A 15,829-nucleotide genomic window follows, 5' to 3' on the forward strand; every position below is an offset into this window, starting at 1 on the left:
TCATTCTTTCTGCAACTCCATTTTGTTGTGGAGAATATTAAGTCTTTTGTCTATTAATGTCACAGTCTTTACATAATCTATCAAAATCATCAGAGAAAAATCCACCACCATTATCAGTCATCAAATATTTTATTTTCTTTCCATTCTACAACTCAACCATTTCTTTAATTCTTTAAAACAACTCAAAACTTCATATTTACTCTTTTAAAAGTATACCCTTGTCCTTCTACTTAAATCATCAATAAATGAAACATAATATGTAGATTTTCTAATGGAAGGAACATCTACAAGACCAAACACATCAGAATGAATAAGATCCAATACCACAAGATTTATGAGAACTCGAGTAAAACCAAATGTCATTTTATTTTCCATAAATGCAATGCTCAGAGAAATCAAAGTCAATATTATAATCATTCAAACCTTCAACAAGTTTTTTATTTTTCAAGGTCCTTAGACCCTTTTCTCTAATGTGGCCAAGCCTCTGGTGCCATATCATAGTCTTCTTTGTAGGTAACTTTTCTTTAGAAGAAAGAGCACCCTTAGGTACCCAAAATCTATGTCCGTCCATTCAAGGTGAAACCCTCAAATCTTCCAATGAAGTATCCACAAATTTACTTTTTACAAAAGTACTATTACACTTAACAATTTATGCCTCTAGCTTATACAAAGTGCCAAATTTGACAACTCTAGCAATCACCATAGCACCCTTAGCCATTTTATATCATGCATCATAAAAGACTACCTACACACCCACATCTATCAGTTTTCTCATAGATAATAAATTTTGGTTTAATCTAGGGCTATGCAACACACCGCTAATCCTTTTTATTCTACCATCAAGAAACCCTATTCTAGCTTTATTGTGACCAACAATATCTTAATGTGAATCATCTCCCAATTACACCTTACCTCCATTAAATTCTTCATATTCAGAAAACCAATCTCTATTGAAAGTCATATGAAAAGAACCTAAGTCATTTAACCATGCATCATTACCTGCATGAGTAGCCATAGCTGCAATGAATGCATCACCATCTTCCTTGTCAAACTCATAATTAGAATCAAACTTCTTATTTTTTCTTGTTCTTTTCTTCTTTGTGGTCCTTACGAATGTGTCCTAATTTACCATAATTCCAAAAAATGACTTTGGACTTTCCAGGATATTTTAATCTCCCTCTAGACTTGGATTTATTACATTTCTCATTCTTCTTGCCTTTTTCCTTGGGTCTTCCACAAACAATTAGGGATTCCTTTAAACTATTGGATACCTTCCTTCACACCTCTTCTCCAAGAAAGGAACCCACCACATCTTCAGACTTCAAAACAACAAAATTACTACTGATAGCCATAACAAGAGAATCTCACGAATCAGGCAAAGAACAAAAGAAGATCTGATATTTCTTCTCCTCGTCCATTTTGACACCAATTGATACCAATTGAGCCACCAACATATTAAATGCTTCCAAGTGGTTAGTTATCCATCCACCCTCTTCCATTCTCAAGGAATACAATTTCTTCCTCAAGAAAATTTGATTCAATACAGATTTGGCTTGATACATTTCACCAAGCTTGGTCCATAACTTCTTTGTAGAGGTCTCTTCTTGGACATTGATTAGAAAGGAGTCTACCAAGAACAATCTGATTAGACCCTTAGCTTTATGGTCCATATCATCATATTGAGTAGTCATAGTAGGATCTGAAGGTCTTGAGACATTCGTATTAATAAGATCCTACAAATCTCAATCTATTAGTGGATCTTCCATTTTCAACTTCCACATCTCAAAATTACTTCTAGAAAATTTCTCCACCTCTATTCTTCTAGACAAACTTGCCATCTGAAAATTCTTGCAACAGGATCAAAAAGTATCTTCTGCACAAGCTCCCACTCAAATCTAGATTAGTTCAAAAAACCCAACAACCCACAACTGAAACCAAAAGTGATCAAGCTCTGATACCACTTGTAAGGAAGTTAAGTAGTGGAACAACCTCCTACACTAACCTTGAGAGGAGGATAATGAAAAAAATTCTATAAATTGTTACAATAGTTATAGAAACTTTAAAAAAATAGTCATATTAACATGCATACCACAACACAGTGATTTACTAGGGGAAAACCCTTTTGGAAGAAAAACCCTAGACTCCCAAAGTCACCCAATATATTATTCAGAAATCAATAACCAATTACAATATACGTGTAGAGAAATCTCTTCATAGGAGTACCTCCAACAAAGATTCAAAGGTACCTCAATAGCTATAAGACTCTTACACACAACCTCTATCTCACGCGCCTCATAGGAGATACAATACATGAAATCATCAAATGATATTACAAAACCATGGGCTCAAACCACCCAATAAAGTGGAAGCAACCTTATCCCTAATGTAGATGCCCTATGATGTGTCAAAACACACATCAACACATTTTCCTCCCTTTTACAGCTCACTTATGTGTTCGATGCATTTTAATATTTCCTATTTTAGGAGACCAAACTTTCAAAGGCCATAACTTGTGAATTGGGTATCCGATTGATGAACTATTTAAAGCACCCAAGATCTAACAAATTTCTCTATCACATTGTAACTAGATATGCCATTTATGCTCACTTCTTTGGATGTTTCGGAGCCTCTAAAGTCCTAAAAAATAAATTTAAACCTTTCATTGCAACCTTCAAAAGCAGAAACTTTAATATCTTCAAATCTAGTTATGATATTGCAACAAAAATTTGTCAACATGCTTATCTAGCCAATTTGAAGCTTTCGGGAAAATTTTGAACTAGTTCCTAAATGAAAACTTACTATAAATAGTAATCTTATGTAAATGCAAGGTTGAGACACAATTTTCCCAATAGTTTCCAGCAAGAGGCACAATGGAAATGTAAAGAATGAAAACCCAAAATTAATTATGAACTTCGTTTGTGATGATGGAAGTGATAGACACACTGGCTAAGGACACCAAACATGCTTAACATCAACCAAATCTTTAGCCGCATTAAATGTAGGCTCTTCATGTCACCGCCCAAGCTATCCATAGAGGAAGTTCTTGGTGGTATGTCACTTCACCACAATATTGCACTCCAACGCATAAGTAGAAGACATTCTTCGATTTGTCTTTTCATCACCCCGTCACTATCCAATGCACCAAACACGTCATCAACATGAAAATGGAGAGTGACCAGGAATTTTCAAGAAATACAATGATCACCAAAAGGTTGACACTTTGGAAGGAAAAATCTCACATAGATAGCTTATCAGCTATCAAGATACTTTCTCCTTGTTGGCCTCAAAATGGCCTATTTTGACCAATATTTTATAGAACTCTTGTATGTAATTTTTGATAGACTTACCTGCCTACTTTAAACTTGGTATCTTCTTCAATAAATTTAACTTATAATCAATGGGAATGAAGGGTCTCTTCAACATTTTCACCATTTGATTCCATCTTGATATCTTTTCTTTTCCTCTTTTATTCCTTTCTAGTTGTACTTCCTTTGACCAGGTACTAGCATGACCTTTCACTTTGGTCTTTATGAATTCTGATCTTCTTAGGATCTTTCACTTCCTCATAATCAAAGTATTTCTCCATATCATTGATCCAATCAATCAACTTTTCTAGATTAAGATTTCAAAAAATTTGGAAACTTTAATGTTTGGCCTTTTTCAAATTTTAGTCAAAAACTTTTTAATAGCCCCCAAATGATACAAGATGTTGAGATGTTTCTTTCACCATTCACTTTATTTTTCAATTTCACTCATTGGGATGAATTTTCATGTCCATACATGCTCATACAAGATGACTTAACAAAAATAGAAAATGATTATTTTTTTCCTTTTCAAACTTATGATTGTCCTAACCTTGTAAGTGTCATAATGGGCTCTAAAACAACTAAAGAAACATACCAAATAGAAGGAAAATATTGTTGAATATCTGAAATATTGAGACAGGAGGGGTGAATCAATATTCCCTTGAACTTATTAAAACTTCTAACTAGCCAATCACATAACATAGTTTAAATGCAGTAAAGAAGTTTAACACATAACACCAGATCTGTACGTAGAAAACCCAATATGGGAAAAACCATGGAGAGAGTGTTCTCTCAGGAATGATGTACAAAATTTGAAATGTTAGAGTTGCATCTGACATATGCATAGAATATAGTTCCTTTGAAGTGCACAAAACTATCTTATACATTCACTGCACATAATCCGCACAACAATATTACATCCACAGACTTTTTTGCATGTACACAATTAGCTATTTTTCAACAACCATCCTTCTAACATGCATCATAGATGGCTATATATATCTGCATCAATTGTTCTAATGATTCGGCTCAACTAGATGGGGTGAGACCTGACTATCCACACGCTATAGCAATGAAAAATATCTCCATGCGATGTCACCTTCCAAATTGATTTGTAAAATGCCTTGTAGAATACAACTTTACCATATCCAGATAGGATCGGAGTCAAGGACACCTCGAAGAGTCTTCTCTCAACACATATAGATAGGGCTGAACCCAAAACATCTTTTGGTAAGAGTAAATACCGGACCTCAAAGCTACATGAAGTAAACATACATATATTGCAAAAGAAACATTGTATACTTGAAGCAAACTTCCGGATTGAATCAAATGCATACATGTTAGACCAACTCAAATCCATGACATCAATGACAACATGCCAACAAATAATTTTTTCTTTTGGGTGATGCTAAATTTCCCTCACACCACTAGATGCTCCTACATCACCAATACATATGGAACTCACCTCTATATTGATTTCATCAACATCCAAGCTATAATACATAACCAAAGATCTACACACATAGTATAAACCGATTTCTTTGAGTATGTCCCATTCTACAATCGTGACATGTCATACCCCTAAATTATCCTAAAGACCACATTGTGTGGCCTCTCTCTCCCAACTCAAGAATTATTTCAATAATAGAAAATAAGTTTTCATTAGTTTATTATAAAAATTACAACATCCAACCATATAAATATCCTACTCTAATATATAAAAACATCACTAAATATTTTAGTTTTTCTCCTAGGTTCCCTTGGAAGTGATCCTAAAATTTATAGGACATGACCCCAAACACCTGAAAGGGACCACAATCAATTAGATGTGAACACAATTATAGGAAAGGGTTTCTATTACCTATCTCTTATACACAATTTCCTAATGTCACTTGGTCTTGCAACCTATATAATCTCACACCCACAAATTATCATCACTAAGGCATTGAAAAGTCAATACCTAGATATAGGATTTCTAAATATGATTTTTAAAAATCTATGTAATTTTTAGTTTTCTCTTATGACTTCTTTCATAGAAAATGTAGTATCTTACAAATAATAACTCATTTCCCTAGCCCAATTCTTCTTCCATATAAACTATCTCCCAATCCTCTTTTGTGCGGTGTGCTTCATTTTTTATTATCATTCACTAGACATTTTTTAATTTTCCATCTCTCATGCCTATTCCCCTCCCCTCCTTGATGCATTAATGTTCATCTCTCATACTACTCTCAACACATTTGAATATTACTATTCTATAATTTTGAATACCTTATTTTCTCTTTGTATCTATCACTCTTATCTTTTAGGGACATCTACTTATTTTCTTTTCTTGGGGAAAGAATACCTTTGATTATGTCTCCTTCTCCTGCCACTCCCTAATTTCTTATATTGTTTCTCTTTTTTTTCATATAATTTCATGGGGAAAACTTGATCTATGTCTTCGATCTAGTATCATGTCTAATGATAATTAATTTACTCTACCTAATTAAGACTCCAATCATTCTAATTACTTGGTCCCCAAACCTCATTTTGCCTCTAAGTCAATTGTTATGACTCCTAGCATAGAGTAGCCTAGGACCACTTCCCACTTGTTGTATGTTTGATCCAAGTTCATTAGTTTGGTTTTTATGCTAATTTTTTCATGATTTGTAGTACAAAGAGTGATAAGATCATTTATTTGTCTACTATTTTTGTTCTAGCCACTTCCTTCTACCATTATGGTTTTGGTTATATGAATCCTCTTTGCTCTATTTCTATAAAGGTTATAGTATATTATCTCTTTCTAGCTTCTATGTTCTAAATTTCTAGTTATAATCTTTAAATTTGTATATTGGACATTTACTACTCCCTTGCATGCAAGTAACTAATGATCACAAGTTGAAATATGGAACATGGAAAATATATTCTTGTTGTGTGTGCTTTTATGTATCCTTGATATTTTAGCTATTTCAATTTATGTCATTTACTTTCAATATTTTATTTTTTACTCTAGCATAACAATATTATCTAGTTGGGGATGACCCCACAATGCAGTGGTTAGCTACAAGCCTCCTACATGGGAGGTCATGGGTTCGAGTCTACTTGAGTGGTTCTTAGCTTTAAGGAAAAACTAAAAAATAGTGCTTCGACTGTGAACTATCTTAGTAACCTCTTTTATAATTTTTACTCTGTATTGTACCTATCTTAGTAACCATGTCTATAGCATGTTCTAGTACTCATTCAACCAATTTTTTTGGACCTATTCCCAAAATCAATTTCTAACATTTTACCTCTTCATGTTTTGGATCACTTTTTATATAATTTTCCAAACTTATCTCTATTCAAAGTCCACCACAATTGAAGTGATGTCACCACATTTTTTGTGGCGTAGTTGATATGTTATTAAATCGTATAGATGCCAAAATCTATCCCTTATATTTTTCGTTGAACAAAATCTAATAGCTAAACACTTTTTTACAATTTCATAGGAGGTTTTTCATTTTTTTTATAAAAGAACCTTCTCAATTGTTATACATAGAAGTTTTATTTTGTTCAAAAATAATAATTTATATTCATTTTGGAGAGCAACATAATTTCTTATACAAATCTTTCAACATGTGGATTTAATAGCACTTTCTAAAAGGTTTCTTTCTTATCACCTTTTTGATAATACTAGTTTAGCTTTTATATACATGGTCTTGAAAGATTCATCCATTTTCATTACACTTTATTAGAGGAAATGCAGACTTTTGTTATTGTTTCAAATAGGTCCCTTGAATATTATGTAGCATCTCTTTGCAGTTTTAAATAATCTTATTTATATTTCCTTTCTCATTCTTGAAAGTTGCAAACTTCTCTATTACTACTTCTATTATTCTTGAAAACTCTATTCTTTCCTTATTTCTTATAATTTCTACACGTTTATTTGGTCTCAAAAACTCTCTACTATTGCCATTTTTTTCTCTTACCAATCTAATGGTTATATTTCCCTCTCATATCTACACACATCATCACACTTATAGAAACCTCTAGATTCTTTTTAAAAATTAAATAAATAAAAAAAATTGAATGAATGTTTAACTTCTTAACATAGGTATACTAAAATTAACACAATCTAAACTTTTTTAGTGGTAGGATTGAAATATACTAAACAAGGGCCTAACCAAGGTAGAGTCCCAAGAAGCCTTGTTATAGACACAAGTTCATATATTAGTTTCATTCTTCTTGTTTTATATCTAAAACTATGAGCTTATATAGTAGTAGAATACAAACAATTAGACAAATTCTACCACATTTTAGAGGTTTTCATATTTCATATAGATTTTTACTCTTTATTTGTGTATCATTTCTTATTTATAATTGAAACAAGAGACACAAAGCATCATGTTCCTGCCATTAGTTTAGAGTAGATAAAACTTGAGACAAAGATAGAAGGGGAGAGGAAGAGAAAGAAATAGATAGAGAGATAGAGAGAGGTAGAGCTAGAGTTAAAGATAAAAATAGAGAGATACATATAAGAATATTGATAGATAAAGAGAAAGAGGTAGAGGCAGAGATAAAGATAGAGAGAGAGAGAGAGAGAGAAATAGATAAAGAGATATAAGTATATATCAGTGTCAGGATGATGTTTTGCGTCTCTTGTTTAAACTAGATTTTTCACAAACATATTGACTTAAAAAAATTAGGAGCAATAAATACAATTAATGTATTTAATTTAATAAATTGTCAATATGGTCAATTGTGCACATCCATTATAGTCGATAAACATGAGTTGCTTTTTATATCATGCTATACATTTGAAATAATAAAGTCGTTCCCCATGGACACATTAACAACTTTGGATTTGTGATCACAAATTAAGACAATGATGTTATTTTAATCTTCTCACATATTTCAAAAAAGAAGGCTTATCTTCTCTTTACCAACATGTGTAAACTACAAGTTCCAAAACAAATGGCTAAAAATGCTTACAGAGGTTATCCCAACCTAATATATATCATTATAATAAATTTCAATATTAATTAGATTAAAAAAATCAGTTCTTGAATTGACAATTTATTTAATTCAATTTATACATGATAACAAGTATTATTATTATTAAAATTTTCATATAATGTATATTACAATTAATTAATTATATATTCTATATTAAAATATCAAAAAAAATATATTTTCACTTTTGATTTTTCTGATTTTATACATTATAGTAATGGTAAGAGAAAATCTAAAATTTCATTATACTCTATCAATTAAATTTTTAATGCTCTACATTAAGTTATTAATTTATATTTACTAAAAAAAATCCATTTTAAAATAACCATGCAAATGTAAGTATAGTAATATAAAATTAAAGAATGGTTGATTGAAAGACATAAAATTAAGTAAAAATGCTATTTATAATGAATAAATGCATATTATATTACTATAATCTCCTTTCAAAAATATTTATTGCATATCTTAAAAATAGATTTTATCAAGCTTGAATTATTTAATATAATATCTAAGAAGTAGATTTTGTCAAGCTTGATTTGTTGACATTATACATCCAAAATCCCATCATAGTCTATCAATTAAATTTAGACTACATTACCCTATAATTATATGAATGAATGTTTATTATATTAATTTATAAAATATATATTACATTAGTTTAATACAATAAATTTATCTAATTTAAACTTTCAAAAAGGTTATCAATTACTCTTAGGAGGAGGTGAATGGTCGAGGTCGATTAATAATTTCTAACACACTTGAAGAGGAAAAATTGTTGGTCCATTAAAAACTTGAGTGTCAAATCAAAGTTATAATAATAATATATAAAAGTTATAAGACAATAATAATATGTTAATGGAAATAACCTTCTTAAAGCTAAATCATTTGTGTAGCCCACCACAAACATCAATATGTAAATTTAATAATGCTTATATATGTATAAAAATATTTTTTTTTTATAAAAATCTATTGTTAATGTGACGTGATGTCACTAATAATATGTTCTATGTATAATAGTAAAATAAATTGAAGTTAAAAGATGATTTGACATTTGTTCATGTAATTATTTTGTATTTTTTGTTGACAAAAATTGAATTTTATGTTTATTAAAAATAATATAGACCAATCATATGAAAAATAAATCAGTTTTTAAATAGGGAAAGACAATAGAGAAGCAAATAGTAAGACAAAGCAAAGCTAATAAAAGAGACTGGAATATGGTGATCCAGTTAATAAGATCCGCTGATATTTATGTATAATTTCTTATTTCTAACTGGATCCCAAAAGGGTGCATGGTCAATCTGCCAAAACGTTGTTTAGGACTGTGCCCATGGTCTTATTGATTTCAGTATAATGAGCTATATACTGATTGAAATATGATGGGCTACATACTGATTGAAAATTTATTAATCCAAAAGTTCAACAAATTGTGACTGCTAATTTCTAAATTTTACATTGCTCATGCTAGCCACCAATTCTCTTGTAGCAAAGGACGATTGGCATTCACATCCTGGTGGAGAAACATCATGGAGTCCTCCGTCGCAATCCCTGAGTGCTCATCTGACATGAATGAGTCATCCAGCAAGTATTCTGCTATCTCCTCTAGCCTGTTTCTGTTCGAGGACATTGAATAACTATCCTCACTTGTAGAAACTGAATGTCTAGAATTATGCAATACCTCTTCTGGATCAAAATGTTCAAATTCAGGGACAAGAGAAAGAAAGTTCTGTTCTGCATTGAAGAATCTTCTTGACAAATGGGGGGGATCATATTTGCCATGATCAGAGATGTAAACAGATGGTTGTAGTTGTAGTGGCGGATTGAAATTATTATATATGTTATCTGCCAACTGTGATGACCACCTATAGTATTGCCCTGCTTGATCTCTGTATGGCCCAAATCTTGTGTCATGAAAGTATGGGGATTCCACTCTTGCATTGAAACCTCTCTTACTTAGCATGTTCAACTGAGGGTCAGCTTCAATAAGCTTCGCATAATGTCTGTCAAGCACTCCTGGGGAAAACTGTAACACATGTATCCTGCAATGGAGAATATGAATGATAATTTGCTGTGAATGAAAGGTAAATATTGTTAATTGTACTCATTACTAACCTGTACAGAGTTGCTTGCCCTCCTGTAAAATCAGAAGTAGGCTGCCACTGCGTGTGCTTTCTTGGCTGGGGATTAGACTCCTTAGAAAACATTGGTGGCCTGGAGATCTAGACCACATATAAGATAATTAGAACATAAGGCTACTTGATTAAAATCTAATCTCAGGTGATTTTCAAAAAGTTTTCAAGCTCCTACCTGAATCTCTAAGATGCCTGGCCCATTCTCAGGACAGCTTGCGCTAATACCTGTGACATCTGACCATTGAATTTCTATTTTACTCTTCAGACCTCCCTCCAATACCTCCCAAACAAGTTTTCTCTTTGCAAAGTAACATTTTACAACCAAGTCTCCTTCATATCTAGAAACCCTCTGCCAAATCAAACATTAAAAATAAATTAAGCAACATGAAAACAAAGGTAAAGGACACACAACAAAAGTCTCAAGGTTTTCTTCATGAAATGCAGGCTGGTAAATTCTTAACTGCATCATTTCTCTAACTTAGTATGCAACAAAAGATTCAATTTTTGAAAACCCCAACAACAAGACATACAATTTTTACTGTACTAGAATCCTTTGTGAAAAATGAATTGTCTTTCTAAATTCAGCGGCCAAGCTAAAACATAAATTAGTGAACATTCCTGCAACTAGAACTGAAAGTGCCAAAATTCCATCCTATTTATTGCAGTATAGTGCCGTGTACAGTCATTTCCTTTATCTTCTATATCTCAATGGAGAAAGAAAAATAATGTGAGATAGATTGTAAAATATTCACCTCCCATTCCCCAATTTGCAAGCTTAAGGCTGAGAAGTTAGTAGCCTTCTTCTTGTCCTTGTCCTGATTCATTGTTGCCTGAGTGTTTGCATCTCTTGTTCTTCTCGCATCCTCACTTGGCTCATCCATTGCTTCTTCTTCCGAACCGTCAGGGCAGCTTCTCTGACACAGACTCCATTGAATAAGTTCTACCAAAGAAGGGGTTTTTTTCAAAGTTAATCCCAGAGGACTAGGTTCCTCTGAATTACTTGTAGAGACACTGCTTCCTTCATGTTCCCACTGCAACATGCCATATTTTACCCAGTTAATCACCATCTACAAACATATCCATATCCATACATTGTTAAAACATGCTATGAATGCCAAATGAGTATTAGCAACTGCCTACAAACATATCTTAACAATGCTACTGAACCCAAATAATAACTACCCACAAACATATCTATGTTTTACAACAAACCATGCCATGACTTCTCAATTAGTAACACTACGCACAGACATTTCTAATCTTTTGCAGCAACATGCCATGATTGCCCAATTACTAACTAATCAAAAACATTAACTACCCAGACATATCTATGATTTGCAACAACTTGCCATGATTGCCCAATTAGTAACTACTCAGAAAGTTCCATAGAAACGAGACTCGAACTTGGCGCGGACTCGGCAAGGCTGACCTGACTTGGGACTCGGCAAAAAATCGGCAGGACTGGACTCGGCAAAAAATCGGCAGGGCTGGGCAAAACATCGGCAGGGCTGGGCAAAAACTCGGCAGAACTCGACAAAAAAAACAATTTCTAGTGATTTTTGCCTAGAGGAGTCCCGGAGAGTCACAAGTCCCTGAGACTCCGCTAGAGTCACTAGGCTCGGGACTCGAGTCCTGGCGAGTCCTGGAACTCTGTCAGAAACATATCTACAGAATGCAGCAGCATGCCATGAATGCCCAATTAGTAACTATCCACAAACACTGCAACAACATGCCCCGAGTACCCAGTTAGTAACTATCCACAAACACTGCAACAACATGCCACGAATACCCATTTAATAGCTAATCACAAACACTGCAACAACACGCCATGAATGCCCAATTAGTACCTAACCACAAACCCTGCAACAACATGCCATGAATGCCCAATTAGTTGCTAATTACAAACACTGCAACAACGTGCAATGAATGCCCAACTAGTACTTAACCACAAACCCTGCAACAACATGCCATGAATACCCAATTAGTACTTAAGCACACACCCTGCCACAACATGCCATGAATGCCCAATTAGTACCTACCCTCAACCATACCTACGTAATGCTTATACAGATACCCATAATTCTATGCAAGAAAAGGCTCATTACAGAAGTTAAGAGGGAAAGAAACGTTTAATAAAAATTAGAGCATCCTCTTGACCTCTTCCTCTTCTTGCTCATATCCAACCATGAATTGGGTTTGCTTGGAAACTATCTCTTCCATTGTATTCAGTTTCACTGTACAAGTACAATGTATGCATGAATCTTACTTGACCAGATTAGAAATTCAGTTTTGTTAGATATTCTTGTTATATATTGTTTGGTTATAGATTGGTGATGATTTGTAAAGAGATCAGAATGAGATGGAATTTGAAATGATGGGGAAAGTTCGGAACTAAAAGGTATTATAATGGAGGGTTTTCCCGAAATAGGAGTAGATGGTAGCTTCAAATAAGTTGGCGAAAACAGAGCTTCCCTGTCATTATGCAACATGACGGATTCAAACTATATATTGTAATAGTAAACTGTATCACCGAATTCGCTTCGAAATCCAGAAAATGATTGGAATAACAGAATGTTGTAAGGCGACCCAGTTAATGAAATTGGCAAAAGATACAACCCAGCATTATTTGGAGGATTTTGTTGAGAACCATTCAGATTCTCCGCCATAGTTGCGCAAATTACTTAACAAGCCGCATTACCACAGTAATTGCCAGATTTAGAACAATTTCGAGCTAGATTTATGTGTGCAAGATTGTTTTAGGGATAATTTGGGCACGTGAATAATAGTTGTCGCATTTTAACAGGGATTGCCCAATGAATGGTGCTGGATCATTTGAAAACATGCAAAATCAATCATTTCTATAAATACAATCTCTGCGATTGGGCAAGTAATTATAGAGGTATGATTTCAAAAATTTCGGTAAAACAAAATCTAATGGCAAGTAATTGTTGAAGTATGACTTCAAAAATTTCGGGTAAAACAAAATCTATGTGCTTTCTATGAATCAGTAAATATTGACTCACAAAAAGCACATAGATTTACGAAAACTAGGGTTTTAGGTTATAGTTATTGGTCGTTATCGATCGAAAGCTGGAGAATCGTTATAAATTAGAGCTTTCTTAAAATGCAACTAAAATAAAACCCATTAAGAGATCTCTAAGGGTGAAAAGTGAAAGAATTTTCTATCTCTTTTTAATGATTTCAATCTGTCATCCCTTTATGAATGTTGCTACTAGAGTTGAATGTTTGACATGGCAAATAATGGTACCCTTGTCCAAGCATCCTTAAAAATTTGTCTCAAAAGTGAATTGCCTATGGTATGTCTTTTACTATATCACTTGATGTTGCGTTTTCTATTCTAGAATTTGAGTAAATGTCATTGGCGAGAATCTTTTACTTTGATTGGAATTTTATGGTAGGGTCTTGTTCAAAAGCATGCTAAAGGTTGGGTTTACAAGGCTTATACCCTACATAGAATTTACCTTATCACCATACAAAACCTAAGGCTTTTTTCTTTTTCATTTCATTAGACCTAATCATGTTGAGGTAGTGCTTAGTCATGGCCCTTGGCTTGTCCATTCTTTGCCTGTTACAATCAAACAAGTACACAATATTTTGTTACCTTGGACAACAAGTCCTTTAAATTTTCCATCTAAGTTGAATTCCCTAGGTCACCCTTGCATTCCTAGAATTTCCTAGGCTAGATAACGTCCTCTATAAGCTCAATTGTCTATGTTAAACTAGAGAGGTTCTATTCTACCCGTTCCGAGTGATGGGTTTTCATCGAGATGGACATGTTTAAGGACCTCAAGGACACTGTTGACATTCAAGGTGGCCAAACCAGATATATAAAACATGTTCATTACATCAACCTTCCAAACACTTGTTATGGATGTCAATTGTAAGACATAAGCTTAAGGACTCCCTTGACTTCTCCACATCCAAATTCCACTACTCAACCCTCTTCTAGGGTGTCACCTCTTGTGAAAGAAGAGGAACCTATCGATCTAATTTTGTTGGCCACAAGGCCAAGAACTCTAATCAAAAGAAGCCTTCACTTAGGTCTTCTATCTTAGGGATTTACGTTGTACAACATGTTTCACAATCTCCAGACTTAGGTAAGGTTATACCCTCCTCTAGGAAGGAATTTGGTGAGGTGAAGTGACTCATACCCTACTCATGGTGTCATCTTTGGTTCAATAGAGATCGTTAATGTCTATCCTACTTCACATCTTCCTGCCAACTAGAAGAGATCTCGCAATCCACTGTGGAAATTAAAGGATGGAGAATTGTCAAGTTATAGTAGGACCCTCTTTACTTCTAGATTACAAGTTTTGAAGCCAAGGAAGTGACATTACAAACATAGTTATTCCACTTTGGTTGAACTATATGCTATGAAGATGAATTTCAACACTCACTTATGAATCTCATTTCCTAGAATGTAAAGGGGTTAATGAACCTCTATAGAATTACTCCATTAATGATGTTTATCTTCAATTCATAGGTTTAAACATATTTTTTTGCAAGAGCTTATTTTTTTGTTGTTGCATGTCATGTGATATTACCTTGCATCCATGTTTTGTATAGCTAGCATTAAATGAGACATGGTGATGTTGTCACCCTTCTATCTCCTACATGGCATTAGCATTTAGTGTGTCAAGAATTTGACCCCACTAATCAAGCTTTATTGCCCCTTTTCAATATTTAGGGATCATTCCTTTAGGATTATTAATGTTTATACCTTGAATGTTATTATGGAGAGAAATTCCATTTGCAATGGACTACTAATTCAATTTTAGATGCCACTTGGGTTCTATATGGAAATTTCAATATGATAGAGATTGCCTATGACAAATTTGAAACCCTACATATGTACTAGATAGTTGGTGAAAGCGAGGCATAGTTCTACATGCTTAATAAATTATGGATTTTTTATCCCAATTTTAGTCGTTGCTAAGATAATATGACATGGTACACTTAGATCAATTTATAAGTTAGTTAATTTTTTTTTTAAATTTAGACCATGCCATGATGTCCACTCAATCTGACTTATACTTTTCTAGTTGTAATCCTTTGTATGTTGAACCCTTGGTAGATGTACTTTCAAACTACTTTCTGATACAATTTCATATTGACTAGCAAGTTGTTGTTCCTAAGGCCCTAAAGGCATTTTTCTCTCAACATATTGGTACTCAAGCATAAGACCACCTCAGCTCACAAATAGTACATGTGTGGAATTTAGAACCTCACCCCATGATTATATTTCATGGTGGAATGATATCATTACCTATAATGCTCACTTCATTTGCATTTATGGATGACAATTAGGTCATTTACATTGTTGCTCATACTAGGCCACCACCATTGATCTCCACCAAGCCACTACCACTTTGGCGCATAGCCATTTAATTTTTCAAC

General features: G+C 33.4%; 1 protein-coding gene across 1 annotated transcript; it reads right to left on the bottom strand.

Moving 5' to 3' along the window:
- Positions 1 to 9,531: 9,531 nt before the first annotated feature.
- On the bottom strand, positions 9,532 to 13,221 carry LOC131063935 (uncharacterized). The gene is made up of 5 exons (XM_057997907.2): positions 12,569 to 13,221; positions 11,164 to 11,442; positions 10,587 to 10,760; positions 10,392 to 10,498; positions 9,532 to 10,318 (listed from the first exon to the last, which is right to left on the bottom strand). Exons 1-5 carry the CDS (start codon positions 12,629 to 12,631, stop codon positions 9,739 to 9,741), a joined length of 1,203 nt encoding a protein of 400 aa, XP_057853890.1. The 5' UTR covers positions 12,632 to 13,221; the 3' UTR covers positions 9,532 to 9,738.
- Positions 13,222 to 15,829: the final 2,608 nt, after the last annotated feature.

This window comes from Cryptomeria japonica, chromosome 11 (genome assembly GCF_030272615.1).
Source record: "Cryptomeria japonica chromosome 11, Sugi_1.0, whole genome shotgun sequence".
Lineage (NCBI taxonomy): Eukaryota > Viridiplantae > Streptophyta > Pinopsida > Cupressales > Cupressaceae > Cryptomeria > Cryptomeria japonica.